The sequence below is a fragment of the Anas platyrhynchos genome, chromosome 5 (assembly GCF_047663525.1).
Source record: "Anas platyrhynchos isolate ZD024472 breed Pekin duck chromosome 5, IASCAAS_PekinDuck_T2T, whole genome shotgun sequence".
Taxonomy (NCBI): domain Eukaryota; kingdom Metazoa; phylum Chordata; class Aves; order Anseriformes; family Anatidae; genus Anas; species Anas platyrhynchos.
The window spans coordinates 2,870,087-2,883,410 of NC_092591.1; the positions used below are offsets into that span (position 1 = coordinate 2,870,087).

At 48.7% G+C, this 13,324-nt stretch overlaps 1 protein-coding gene across 2 annotated transcripts; it reads left to right on the forward strand.

Annotated features, from left to right (window-relative positions):
- Positions 1 to 33: 33 nt before the first annotated feature.
- Positions 34 to 13,279, forward strand: KLHDC2 (kelch domain containing 2). 2 transcript variants are annotated; one of them, XM_027459549.3, is made up of 14 exons: positions 34 to 126; positions 802 to 969; positions 2,023 to 2,102; positions 3,164 to 3,281; positions 4,613 to 4,728; positions 6,611 to 6,692; positions 6,800 to 6,883; positions 9,107 to 9,187; positions 9,265 to 9,323; positions 9,653 to 9,762; positions 10,213 to 10,285; positions 11,040 to 11,127; positions 11,913 to 11,965; positions 12,255 to 13,279. In XM_027459549.3, the coding sequence occupies exons 2-14, from the start codon at positions 814 to 816 to the stop codon at positions 12,376 to 12,378; spliced, it is 1,224 nt and encodes a 407-aa protein (XP_027315350.1). In that variant the 5' UTR covers positions 34 to 126; positions 802 to 813; the 3' UTR covers positions 12,379 to 13,279. The 2 variants fall into 2 exon arrangements, with proteins under 2 accessions (XP_027315350.1, XP_027315349.1); XM_027459548.3 differs by lacking the exon at positions 34 to 126 and adding an exon at positions 230 to 388.
- The last annotated feature ends 45 nt before the right edge of the window (positions 13,280 to 13,324 follow it).

Genomic DNA, 13,324 nt, shown 5'->3' on the forward strand with positions numbered 1-13,324 from the left:
ACCCGTTTGATTGGGGGGCGGGGAGGAGTCTTTCGGGCTAATTTATATCAGAAAAGGGAAGTTTCGTGACTAGATGTTGGAAGAGAGACGGCATTTCGCATGTGCTGAAACTGACGACTATTTACTGTTAGTTTGGGTGTTTGGGGTCTATAAAACCCCAGTATTTCGGCCGAGAAGTGCTTTCTCGTGCTATAAAAACACCTTAAAGCCGTTTTTTTACGGCGGGGGCCGGCGGGGCAGGGCCCTGAGGGCGGCGGGGCCTGTGGCGGGCGGGCGGAGCGGAGCCTGCGCGGCGCTGACGGAAGCGGCCCCGGCGGATGCTGGAGCTGCGCGGCCCAGCAGAGGCCGAGGGGGCCGGGGGGCAGCGCCGGGAGGGCTCGGCCCTGAGGTAACGGGGCCGGGGGGGAGCTGAGGGGGTCGGGGGGGAGCTGAGGGAGCCGTAGGGGAGCTGAGGGGGTCGGGGGAGGCCTCGTTTGTAGCCGCTGGGGGGTGCGGAGGGGGCGCTGCCTGAGAGGGGCTTCGGTGCAAAGGCGGAGCTCTGAGGTGCGTGCCTCGCGGGGTCTGCTTCTGGCTGACTTCAGATGGTCTTTAAGAAAATAAGACGGAGATTTTGGTATAAATAGGCAGCTGAAAGCCTCGTAAATTGTCAGCAATCCGCAGCCGCAGCGCTGCTGGCTGAGGGGCCAGCTTCCACGCAGAGCTCCCTGTGAGAGGCACCACAGCGCGGCCTCTTGTCTTCCCCTCCCCTGCTTTTCCCTGCTGGTTTTCCAAGCCCCACACCGTGTCGTTCTGCGCACGTAGCACCCTGTCGACATGGCTGATGACAACGAGGACCTGCAGGCCGACGAGGAGCTCCCGGCACCGGCTGAGGACAGCTTCGAGCAGCTGGAGAACGACAGCCCCGCGGAGCGCAGCGGGCATGTGGCCGTCACTGATGGGCGCTGCATGTACGTCTGGGGAGGCTACAAGGTAGGTGGCCATCACCAACAGGCACTGCGTGTACGTTTGGGGGGCTACAAGGTAGGTGGCCAGCACCCACAGGCACTGCATTTACGGCTGGGGGGCTGCAAGGTACGTGGCCATCACCCACAGGCACTGCATTTACGTTTGGGGGGCTACAAGGTACGTGGCCATCACCCATAGGCACTGCATTTACGGCTGGGGGGCTGCAAGGTACGTGGCTGTCACACAAGGGTGCTGCATGTACGTCTGGGGGGCTACAAGGTACGCCCCTGCTGCCTGTGGTGCTGGTAATTGGGTCCCGTTAGTTTGGAAATAAATCTGTAAAATTATCCCTCCTCTGGAGAAAAAAAAAACAAAGTTATTTAACAAATTAGAATATGGCATTTAAGAGGTTCGAGTTACTGAAATAATCATGAGCGTTAAATACAGATCTCGGCACACAGATAACTTCTGTGGGATGCTAAGTGTCGTTTGGCTTCCTTAACTCGTGCCCCTGTTGGAAGAGGAGGAAATGCTGTCTGATTTGAAGCGCGCACCATGCAAAATGGTGCTTTTATGTCCACCATTATCAGCACAGCTGTGTGGTGCACGATAACGAGCACAAGTTGGTTTTTTAGCATAAGAGGGGGGTGTAGAGCAAGTAGCACCAAGCTGTCCTACGATTTTGACAAGAATGAAAATTATTTGACAGCGATTTCAGTAGATAAACTAGCTCAAGATAAAGCTTTTGGTGAGTTCTGCATTTTGTGGAAGGGATGGGGGATATAAAAAGAAGACTTTGGCTCATTCATGCACCCTATCCTCTTTGGGATACAAACGGGAGGATTAGCTACTATTTGTGTCAGTGTCTGGCTCTGCTGGGAGTTCGTGTGGTCCCCAGCAGAAGCTAAAATGATCTAATACCTGCTCTTTGGGGCTGCTCTGCAGGTGAGAGGTGCAGGACTACAGCAGGCATTGTTCCTGCAGATTAGACATCTGAGGGGTTTTAAACATTCGCAGGAGTCTAATTCAAGCATCCTTCTTTTGCTTTTGCTTTTTCTTTTCTGAACTGTTCTGCAGAATGCCCAAGTTAGGGGATTTTATGACTTCTATCTGCCTAGAGATGAAATCTGGATCTACAACATGGAAACTGGAAGATGGTACAGTAAACAATTAACTTAATAATTTTTGTGTTGTGGGAAGAAAGAGAGGAGTTCCTAAATTGGTACAGAAACCATGCTGAGGGTCTGTGAACAGAGGGAGAATTTCCTCATCTCTTTATTCCCACATATCAAACTGTTGCATAAATGTGTGCAGTGCTTCCAGGGTTGTTAGTTTTTGTTTGTTTGTTTTATTTGTTTTTGTTTGTTTTTCTGTGTGGAAAACAATTACGTGTTCAGAGGGGTGAGATAGGTGAGGTGGGAGAGACAGCTCAGGCAGCCCATACAGGAAAATGTGATCAACAGCCCAAAGTTTTTTTGGGATATCTGGTATAGGACATAACACCTGGAAATTGTACTTGTACCACTCACTGGTGAAGAGTGCATTGAGGGTACCGTATGTTTTTGTTTCTTGTCCTTTTAAGGAGTTGTTTTTAAATATTGAAGCTGCAAAAGAAACTACTGTGTCTTCTTAGACCAGTAGGAACCTGGAAGTTGTGTGAAACCTGCATGCCTGATGGTACAAGAGAAGGGAAAACGATGCTCCGATTCTGTTCCTAGCTAGGTCCTTGCTCTGTGAGACCTGGGCCCCTCAGTGCTTTGCAGAAAATGCAGCTTCAGCACTGCCTGTAGTCACCAGAGAGGTTGAGGAGAGCCTTGAGCAGGGGGTGGAAGCTTTTCTTTGTGTTTACAAGCATTACAAAAAAAAAAAAGTAGCAAAACAGAAAGCCTCAGTTTAGACAGGTGCAGCCTCTTTGCCTGGGGATCTTTCTGGGATATTGAACGTGAAAATCACTCCAAACTCCTGAACTGGGCAGACAGGATTCCTCCCCCAGAAAACACGTGCTAATTAAGGTGGCCTTTCCCCACGCCACCCCTTCATCAGACCTGCCTCGTGCTGTGAATTGTTAAAGTGCACAGGTCTGCAAAACTCCTAACTGAAGGGTCCGCAGGGACGTGTCGTAATGAGAAATGTACTGGTAGCGTTATAAAGTTCCACTGCAGAGAAAATTGTTGCTGTTTGGTTTGATCAGATGTAATATTTTAAACTGTGCTTCTAGGAAGAAGAGTAAAACAGAAGGAGATGTTCCCCCTTCCATGTCTGGAAGTTGTGCGGTGTGTGTAGACAGAGTGGTGTACCTGTTTGGAGGACATCACGCGCGGGGCAACACCAACAAGGTCAGTGGTTTCATAAACTCTTCCTCACAGAGAAGTTTCTGGTCGTTAGCTTCAGTCCCATTTCGTAGGAAACAGAAGTGGACTTTTCAGTTTATTAATTCCCATCCAAAACAAGAAATGGATCATAACAAATCGCAAAAGCATTTTCTTCTGAATCACTGGACAGGTTGAATCCTGTTTCAGAGCTTAAATGTCAGTAACCAGAGATGCTGAACATGCATCTAATCACTGTGCCCTCCATGGCTTCTGCAGAGTAATATTTTCACCTCCTGGAAGCAGATGACCAGCTTTCTCATGCTGTCAGCAGCTTCCTCAGATGCGAGCTAATTGAAGCCATGTTCCTTTTGTGCTTGCCAGAGAGATTTTGACTAACAAAATATGGTGCTTAGCACTTGAATTATTTTTTTTTCCGTGCAAGTGATTGGCTGGCATGCTTTTATCAGCCTAGTTTTTAGTTTCTCTGCAACAGGTCAGCTAACCTGAAGTTTGGAAAACAAGTTAACCATCAGCTCTGCATCATTTCACATGGTGGTTGCACCCCTGTTGCTTTCCACCACCGAAGGAGCACCGTGACCTGTTACTTGCTTGGGTGGCGGTTGCTCTAGAGCAGCTCACCCCGTAAATTGTATTGCAGTGGTGCTTGAGAGTTTGCTTCCTCTGAAACCTGGGAATTTCCAGAGGTCACTGAAACAGTATCAGCAGGTGATTTGTAAATGCTTTGAAATGTTACTCACTCTTCTCTGGAGTACCTGAAAATATTTTGATATTCCGAAAGTGGGGTTTAAAGTAAATGGTTTCGGTCTCACTCTTAAATATAAACTGAAAGTAACCTGAAAGTAACCTGCTGCAATACTTGTAAACAGTCTGAAACAAACTAAATTTATAAAGTATGAGTTGCTTCCTTCCTGCTGGGGGTATTCTGACACTTCAGGCAGTGTTTATGTGTGCATGTAAAATCACACAACACACAGAGAAGGGATGAGGCCATAAAAACATTTATTTTTGATTTATTTTTTTAAATTCTGAGACAATGGCTATATTATGCACACCTTCATTTTATCCTGGTTCAGCTTCTGGATGGTACTGCTCAATGTTAATGGTCCTGTGACTTTTGTAAAAGAAAGTTTGGGGCTTAAGTCTGCAAAAAGACAAGGATCTTTAGATCCATATTTTGTTCCAAACATTGTCAGTAGTCTGTGCAGCCAGGAAAAGAACTTTTATAGTGTTTCTGTACCAATACATGCTAATTAAAAGTAATTATTTTAACATCAGTCAGACTTAAGCTTTAAGCTAACCGTGTGGGTAAAAACCAATCTTTTTATTTTCTACAGTTCTACATGTTAAATTCCAGATCCACGGACAAAGTGCTGCAGTGGGTCAGAGTAGAGTGTCAGGGGGTCCCCCCTTCATCAAAGGACAAACTTGGCGTTTGGGTTTACAAAAACAAGTAAGGCTCCAGCAACGAAGTCAGCACAGCTGTCCTTGCGTGTGTGTGTGCTTTAATCACTCTTAGCCTTGTCATTGTTGTGTCTTTTTGTTTAAACAAGGGCTGCAGAAAGATTTCTTGCCTGCAGCACATACGTGCTCCAGGAAGATGCTGGATTTGTTCCCCAGCCAGCCTTTTAAAGCTGCTCTGTCCTTTAACTGTTGATAAATGGAAAACCTCACTCCCAGTTTGGGTATGTGTAAGCTGCAAAGTATCTGGGTGAGTCACAATCCGAACTGTGGGCTCCTGACAGGCAAATCTTCCACGGTACATTCTCAGTACACCCCTGCTTCCTCGTATCAGCGTTGTTCCCCTTGGCAATTGCATCTGGATTTATTCTCCCAGAAGCCTGCTGTAGGATTCCTGTTACATACAGAAGGCAAACTTTTGGCCGTGTCTTGTGGGGCAGCTTGTTCCTGATAGTCCAGGAGCAAGAAGCCATTTCAATCACAAGCCACATGTGACTTTCAGCACTGCACGAGCTTCATGCTGCGTGTTTTGTGCTGGTTGCGCAAAACCAGCATGCATGGGATGATCTGCTGGCGATGTTATCCGACTTAATATGCTGGAATGGTGTCCCAGAGATGCCTTTTGGCATCGCGAACCTTGGAAAAGATGAGGAGGACAAGGAGGAGGTGTCGGAGCCAGATGAGCTGACACGCAGAGAGTTGCCTTGCAGCCTCTCCCCGCCATGCTAGTCCCTGCAGGGAGCTGCGGGATGAGATTGCTGCGGCCTCCTGGCGCTGGGGGCAGGCTGAGGAATGCCCCTGCTGTGGTGGCTTCCCCCTTCCACAAGTACCCTGCACCCGGTGCTCAGCAGGCTGGGGGCAGAAAGGGATTGTCTGGGGGCAGGCAGGAGCTTTTGGCTCTCTCCTTGGGCTCAGGGCTGGCTTCTCAGGGGCTTTCCAGCTTCCAGAGAGCAGGACCCAAAAATGAGCAAGTGACAGCTCACATGGCCAGACCCGTGCCCTGCAGGAGGGCTGGAAGGGCTGCTCCCCACGGGGCAGGGCTCTGCAGGCTGTGAGCAGGCTCGTGGTGCTGCTGGGGCTGAGCTCTGCTGCGAGCAGGCAGTGGTTGGGGCTTCTACTTCTTGTTTTCAGCTGGCAGGGCTCTGAGGCTCAGCATCACGTCGTGCCGGGGCTCTGCAGGCTTTTACTTGCAACCTTTGCAGACCCAAACGTAACGTAAATCACACTTACAAGATGACAGGAAAGTAAGAGCAGCTGCAGGGGTGCTCCCAGGAGCTACTCTTCGGGCTTTGAAACAAAACAGGAGTGCAACGAGCAGTGTCTTGCCCCAGGAACCCGAAACCTTCGCAGGCAGCTCCAGTGGCTGTGGGTGCATTGTGCCTTGTGTGGCCGCCCTGCCCTGCCCAGCCCAGCACACGCAGGCAGCACAATTCCATCCCCGTGCTTCTTCCAGGAGTGTCTGTGAGCATTTTGGGGTCAGGGAGAGTGAGCTGCAGGCCTGGGAAGGGTGGAGGCAGGGCCCTTCAGGAGCAGACCCCATAGCTGCCCCGTGGGAGCCCCGGTAACAAAGGCTGGAGCACAGTGAGCAGGCAGCGGGCCTGGCAGCTTCACAGTTGGAACCGGAGCCAAACTTGGAAGCCTGGGGCCTGGAAAACACCTACAGAGGGATTTACCGGGGGTGGTAGGGTCGATTAGGCAAGAAACAGGGCCCACACCTGGAAAACTTGCACTGTTGACATATGGGAAGCAATGAAGTCAAAGGGGCTTCCCTGGTTTTCCTGCCTTCTGTTTGAGCCCAGCCTTTACAGGGCTTTAATTGCTAGCACCAAATGGGATAATATTTCTAACAGACCTTGTTGTTTCTTTTCTTTCAGGCTAATATTTTTTGGAGGCTATGGCTATTTTCCTGAAGGGAAGCAACGAGGAACTTTTGAATTTGATGAAACCTCTTTTTGGGTAAGTTAACTTCTCCCACCTTTGTGCAATTCCTGTTTAACCTCTAATATTTCATTAGTGCTTATTAAATCTTGCTTCTTATTAAATATTATTTAATATCTTTAAAGAATTCAGGTCTTCCAAGAGGGTGGAATGACCACGTGCATGTTCTGGATACTGAAACTTTTACCTGGAGCCAGCCTATAACGACGGTAATTACTCTTACACCGGTTGTTTTAAGTTACAGCTCTGTGTGCCTTTTCTCTTCTTGTTTCCCCTGAAAATACACATGGCTCTCCTAGGCCAGGGTTCACTGATTTAACTTGGTTTAATTAGAAGAGGTTCCTGATAAAAGCAGCCTTGCTGCGGGGTGTTAGCAGAGGCTGTCCCAGCCCTGGTGGCTGTGTGCTGCAGATGTCCCAGTGCCTGCTGTGTGCTCAGCTATCCCGCAGGACAAAGCAGGCTTACCCGGTCGTATCCTGCCCACTGCGGGGTCCCACCTCCAGCTGCCATCTCCCAGGCATTATTTTAGAAGATGTGGTTAACTGTACCCAAGCAAGAAGCATGTAAATTCACCCTTTTTTTATTTTATTTTTTCACTTTCCTGCTGTGCCCTGCAGCCTGGTTTATAGGTCACCAGCCTTTAACTGCCAAGTGAGCAGTCCTCTGGTGCTCTGTGATCCTGCCTCCTTCAGGGCATATAAACCAGTCCTCGAGTGTCAGGAGTTAAAGAGTTCCTTCTTTGTGGAAGGGCTCCCTGAAAGGCCTGGTGCTGGCTGGTGGGAGGACACGAGACGCGCCTCGCGGGGTCACGAGATGGGGCGCTGGAACAAGGGGACTGTGTGGAGCTCATCTGCTCGCTCTGGTGCTGTGAAGTTTGTTTTCACCTTGGATGATTCCTGATCTGCTGACTGGGAGCCGCTGTGTAGCTGTGGCTGGTGCTCTGCGCCTGCAGCGCCGCAGGCTGCTGCCGCTCTGCCTCCCCTCCTGCTCCTGAGACAGGCAGCCTGCCTGATCCAGCCCCGGGAGGAAACCAAGAGCTAAAGCTTAGGGCTCTGTGACCTGGGCTCTGCTCCCTTCTCACGCTTCCCGAGCGAGCTGTCTTAATCCCCTGCACCTTGCTTATTTGCCAGCAAAGTGTGGCTGTTAACTTATCTCCTCTGCATGGGTTCTGGGCGGTGTCAGCTCTGTTTGCAGCCTTCCTACAAGCTGTTTGTGGGAAAGGACTGCTAAAAGAAGGGTTTAAAACACTGTCAGCAGGACTTGCTTGGAAACATCCACGAAAAATAAAAGCTCCCTGCTTGCCTGCTCAGTGGCATTCCTGACACCGCTTAAACCAAATTTAAATAATTCGTTTCACAGAATCACAGAATGGGTCAGGTTGGAAAAGACCTTCATGGATCACCAAATCCAATGATCCTGACCTCCTGAGTCCCACCAATAAGCCCTGTCCCTCAGCATCTCTTAAATACCTCCGGGGTGGGGACCTGGACTGGGCAGCCCATTCTCTTCGTGCTTGGTGAAGAAATTCTGCCTCAAGTCCAGTCCAAACCTTCACTAGCCCAACTTGGCACAGTTATTGAATGCTTGTTTACATTATCCTGATCTTCTCCTCTCCAAAAATGAGAAACTTGCCTTTTGTTTTGCTTTTTTAATTTTTTTTTTTTTGTTCTTCATTATTTTTCCCGTTGGGTTGCTTTCTTTCATGCTTCAGTAGTGTTGTTCTCCTGGGGAGCTGAGGAAAACAAAATGTCTGGTTCCCTGTCATCCTCGCCGCAGTGTGACAGTTCGGTGGGTTCCGCTTGGGTGCTGGATCACAGGCAAAGCAAAACACGGTTATTGCAAACAGACCCCGTGTGAAGTGTCCCAGGAGAACTCAGGAACAGGCAGTTGGAGTGATGCTGCTACAGAACTGGAAGAAATCAAATTTGAGTTAAATAACTCCTTGCTCACATTACTGAAAAATTGCCTTGTCTTAGTGCAGAAGGATCTCAATTATGTCAGAAGAATAATTTACCAAAAAAAAAAACAACTGATTCATTGTATCCCTGATTCATTGTATCACTGCCTTGTTTAGAGTCTGAGGTCCTCTGTGACTGTCTGAGCCCTCTTCTAAAAGTAAAATTTGTACTTTGAGGCATAAAAAGAAAAAAATATTTTTTAATGAGTTTTCTGATCTTACGTCCAGCAAAAAAAGCAAGTTTCTGAATGCAAAATGACCTGCTGCATGTTTTTTCACTCCCTGTTCCTTGTTGACCTTACGTCTGACTGTAGTTCAGCCTCTCACCTCCTTGGGTGGCTGACGTGTGGGAAACTGTCTCTGTGCGAGCTCCTCCCTTTCCTTGACCCACTGCAGGTTTCTATTGCACTGACATCGCCTTTCTTTTGTTATTGTACCAAATTTAACCTCCTCCTTTCACTTTTTCTGTCCCCAGGGTAAAACTCCATCCCCGCGAGCAGCCCATGCCTGTGCTACAGTTGGGAACAGAGGCTTCGTGTTCGGTGGCAGATACAGAGTAAGTCCCAGCACGATTTACCAGTGCGCTGCTGGAGCACAGATGGAGAATTTCAACCTCAGTCTGCTTTATTGTAGGAGTCCCGAATGAACGACCTTTACTACCTGAACTTGGATACGTGGGAGTGGAATGAAATGTAGGTACTAAAACTCGAGTTCTTTTATAAAGCAATATGAAGACGTCATTTTTATCTACTCCTAATCAATCCAATGAAACTTAGCGAACGCCACTGTGTGTAAACTCAGGTGGAGTTGAGCCTCCTGACTTTGCTGTAAGCAGTTTCCAAGTACTGATAGGAGCAAAACTCTTTTACCGTGTCTAAAGCAATAAACTCGCTGGTGGGTCATGAACTGTGCACAGTATGAAGTTGCATAGCTCAAATACCTGAAAAACAATGAACAGGAAAGAAGAGCAGCGTTTTACCGTAGCCCTTCTGTAATTTATGGTGCTTTTATTGCAATACAGAATCACGCAAGGCATTTGCCCGGTCGGCCGATCCTGGCATTCTTTAACACCAATTTCCTCAGATCATCTCTTTCTCTTTGGAGGATTCACCACAGACAAGCAGCCATTAAGTAAGTCATTCCAGAAGGATTTTGTTTTGTCTTTCTGTTCTTGAATAGTTATGCACAGGCCTGAGTTATTGCCTAGTCACCGTAAATTCTTTTCACATTCCTTCCACGTACTTGTGATCCAGCTCCTTATGGTCACCAGCTAAACTGGCAGAGTAGGAGTCGCTGAGTGTGTTGAGACTCTGCTATTTGTGGCACTTCGGCTGCTCTAAAAATGTGTCTAATGCAAATTGCAATTAGTAAGAGCTTTACAGTTCTCCATCTTTCCCTCCTGACTTCACTCCTATAAACCACTGTTAAACTCTTGTTTTGAAATAGCCAACCCAAAATTGTGTAGGGTTTTACCTGAAAAACTTAATTTAGACTGTGTTATACCAAAGCACATGTTTACTGCAGCAAACGTGAGAGACCTGATATAATACTGTTTGTATTTGCGGTTCTGCTTGTTTCCAGGTGATGCTTGGATTTATTGTATCAGCAAGAATGAGTGGGTACAGTTTGAGCATAACTATTCTGAAAAACCAAGGTACGAAACACACTTTCTTGGAAACGTACACAAAAAAAAGTGAGGAAGCTTTTCACTTGGGCTGTGAGAGAGAGGATTCACATCCCTCCTCACAGCACTCGGCTGTCTTAACCATACAATACCTCGTAGCAGCAGTTCCTGCCCCAGGAACACTGATGTACTGAATCTGTGCACAAAATGGGAGATTAACACCACCCTATGAGTGGTGCGGGAGGCAGCGTGTAGCTCAGAGCCTTGTGAAACAGCCAGAAACACGGGGATTTGGGGCTTGGTGTGCTCTGGCTGAGCTCTGAGCACCAGCACAAGAGCTGAGCAGCACCCGTGTGCTCCTGCTGGGCCACCAAGCATGCACTGCTTTGCGTGTCCTCGCTGTGGCTGGCCCTGTGCACACCCAGAATGTTTTTGTCTTCCGTAAAGACCTGCTGGGCAAATTAAAGGTGATGACCAGCAATTTAAAAGCATCAAAGCTACCGTGATGCATGCGTGTGGCATCAAAACCACCCGTGTCAAGTTAATGTGCTCCCTCTTGTCTGGGGAAATACTTTGGTTTGAGGTTAAATGACCGGGAGCAGTGGCACTTCCCGCTCTGCCCCTCTGAGCATAAACTCATGAACTGCTCAGTTCTGCAGCGCGGTGGCGGAAAGGCAGCCTGGCAGCTGGTACCTCCACGTACAGACCCCAAACAGTGCAAATCCCAAACACAGGCTTTTGGGTGGGGCTGGGTTTTTGTGTAACGCAGCGCTCTTGTTGGCAGGTTGTGGCACACCGCCTGTGCGAGCGAGGAGGGAGAGGTGATCGTCTTTGGGGGCTGTGCCAACAACCTACTTGCCCATTCGAAAGCCGTAAGTTTATGTCGAGCTTTTTCCCTTCCTGTGCAGCCCGGCCCTTCCTGCAGGAGCTGTGATTTCTTAGCGCTCCCGCAGGTTTGAAATGCTTGCAGGCAGCAGCGCGAGGTACCGAGGCCTGGCAGAGGTGCATAAACAAAGCTCTGAGGGGAAATGTTTTGCTGCTTTTCTAGAAAACGTCGTTATTCGAACAAACTGTGACCGGCTGTCCCTCACGCTTGTGTTTCACTTGGAGCCTGTTCTCATCCCCTAGCTGTTTCTTTAGCTTTGTCCTGTGCCTCTCACCAGGATGTTTTCAGGGAGGGCTGCTGAGAACAGGCTGGACATTGAGGGGCTCTCCGGCTGGAAGAGGGGAGCGCTGGGGGCTGTAAAATCCCCCCCTTGGCTGGAAGGGGCACAGCAGCACCTTCTGGTGGCAGAAGCCGTGGGCAGCAGGTGGCAAACAGGAGTGGTGCAATTCGTGGTGCTCCGTGCCACGGGGTGCTGGCAGGATGGGAGCAGACATGGAGTCATTTAACAACACGCCCCTGTTCCCCTTCAGCTCTTTGTATAAAATGGCCCTTAGGATGGTTTTTAACCCAGCTGTAGTTCCCTGAGTGCTGACAACTACAGGCACTGTAGGATTGGGTGAGCCAGTCCATAGTCAGCTTGTCTGCTGCCTCTGTGGCTTAAGTGAACTCTCGCTGTTTGCCAGGGTTCCTTTGTGCATGAGCCTTGGCTTTTTTGGCTCCTGCTGTAATAACGTGAATCCACATCATCAAACTGCTCCTCTCTCCCTCCAGGCTCACAGTAATGAAATTCTCGTGTTTTCGCTACAGCCAAGATCTCTTGTAAGGTAAGAAGGCAAAGCTTCAGCATTGAACAGTTGTGTCCCCTTCTAAACCAACCAGTGCAGGACTAGTGCCAGAGCTGGTTCTTAGGTTCCTGAAATACTTGAAAACATTTCTTCCCCTAAAGATGAAACCACAGCAGCCAAGTATGAAGCTAGAGTGAGATTCAGGTGTATGCAATTCAGGGCTGAAGATGAGAACAAGCCCTAACTCACTAGCTGTAAATAATTAGCTTAGTTTGCAGGCCTTGTTCAAATCCATGTTAACAACAGCTGCCTATTCCTTCTCCCCAAGGCTGTGCCTCGAAGCAGTCATTTGCTTTAAGGAGATGTTGGCCAGCTCCTGGAATTGCCTCCCCAAGCACTTGCTGCACAGCGTCAATCAGCGGTTTGGAAGCAACAACACCTCAGGCTCCTAAGCCCTCTGCACTGGCAGTGCGTGGATGAGCAATCCTGAGCTGTAGTAACTGTACCGAGTGTGGCAAGCGTTAACCCTGTATAGATGACATAGCTGTCCTGTAGGTAGCTGCTTCCCGCCTTTAAGTTGCATGTGAATGGCCTAGAGAGAACCTATTTTTGTGTAAAGATGTTTGCAATAAATGTATTTAATGCAAGTGGAGGTGTATCCTGTGCTTAAGCTTCAGCTAGTTCTGGGTTTGTCCACCTTGAAGTGTTTGTGAGGGCCAGCCCCAAGCAGGGAGAGGAGGTGTGCATGCGTAGGGATATTTTTGGGGCTGTGCAGGCAGTACAGAGGCACACCACGGCCGTGGAAGGGGAGTGTGGCTTTAGTCTAGGCTGAGGAGTGCCGTGATGGGCGAGGCCCGTTTTAGTCTACAGCATTAGGAAAGTGCTTAACATACTTTTTGCCACAACCAGTCAAGGTCAGAGAACCAGGATTTGAGAATTGTCCATTATTGGAGTTGGTGAACTGTTGTAAACCTTCAGATGTTAAAGCACCACTACTCTGCTTGTTCCTAGTTTGTTTTTTGAAACTCTTTATGTTGTGAAACTTCAATTGTGAACCTTAGGTAGCAGATATTCTGCCCTGAGAAGTGTAACTAAAAGTGCTTGAGCCTGTTGTCAGCTGTGTCAGTAACCCGTGGAGCTCACCTGCAGCTGGCGCAGCCCGAGCCCCCGCAGACTGCAGCAGGGTGCAGGGCTGCTGCGAGCAGCTGTGCTCAGGTCCATCTGTCAGCAGCCCCAGCAGGGGACAGCTGGGACAAGGAGCAGGCTGTGCTGCTGTGGGGAAGGGGTTAAATCATGTTTAAGCTGTCCTCAAAAAAAATAAATCAATAAACAACTGACTTCTAGAACAAACAATTCCTGTACTGGAGTTCTGTGCTGATTTCTTGTATAAGCTTTAGC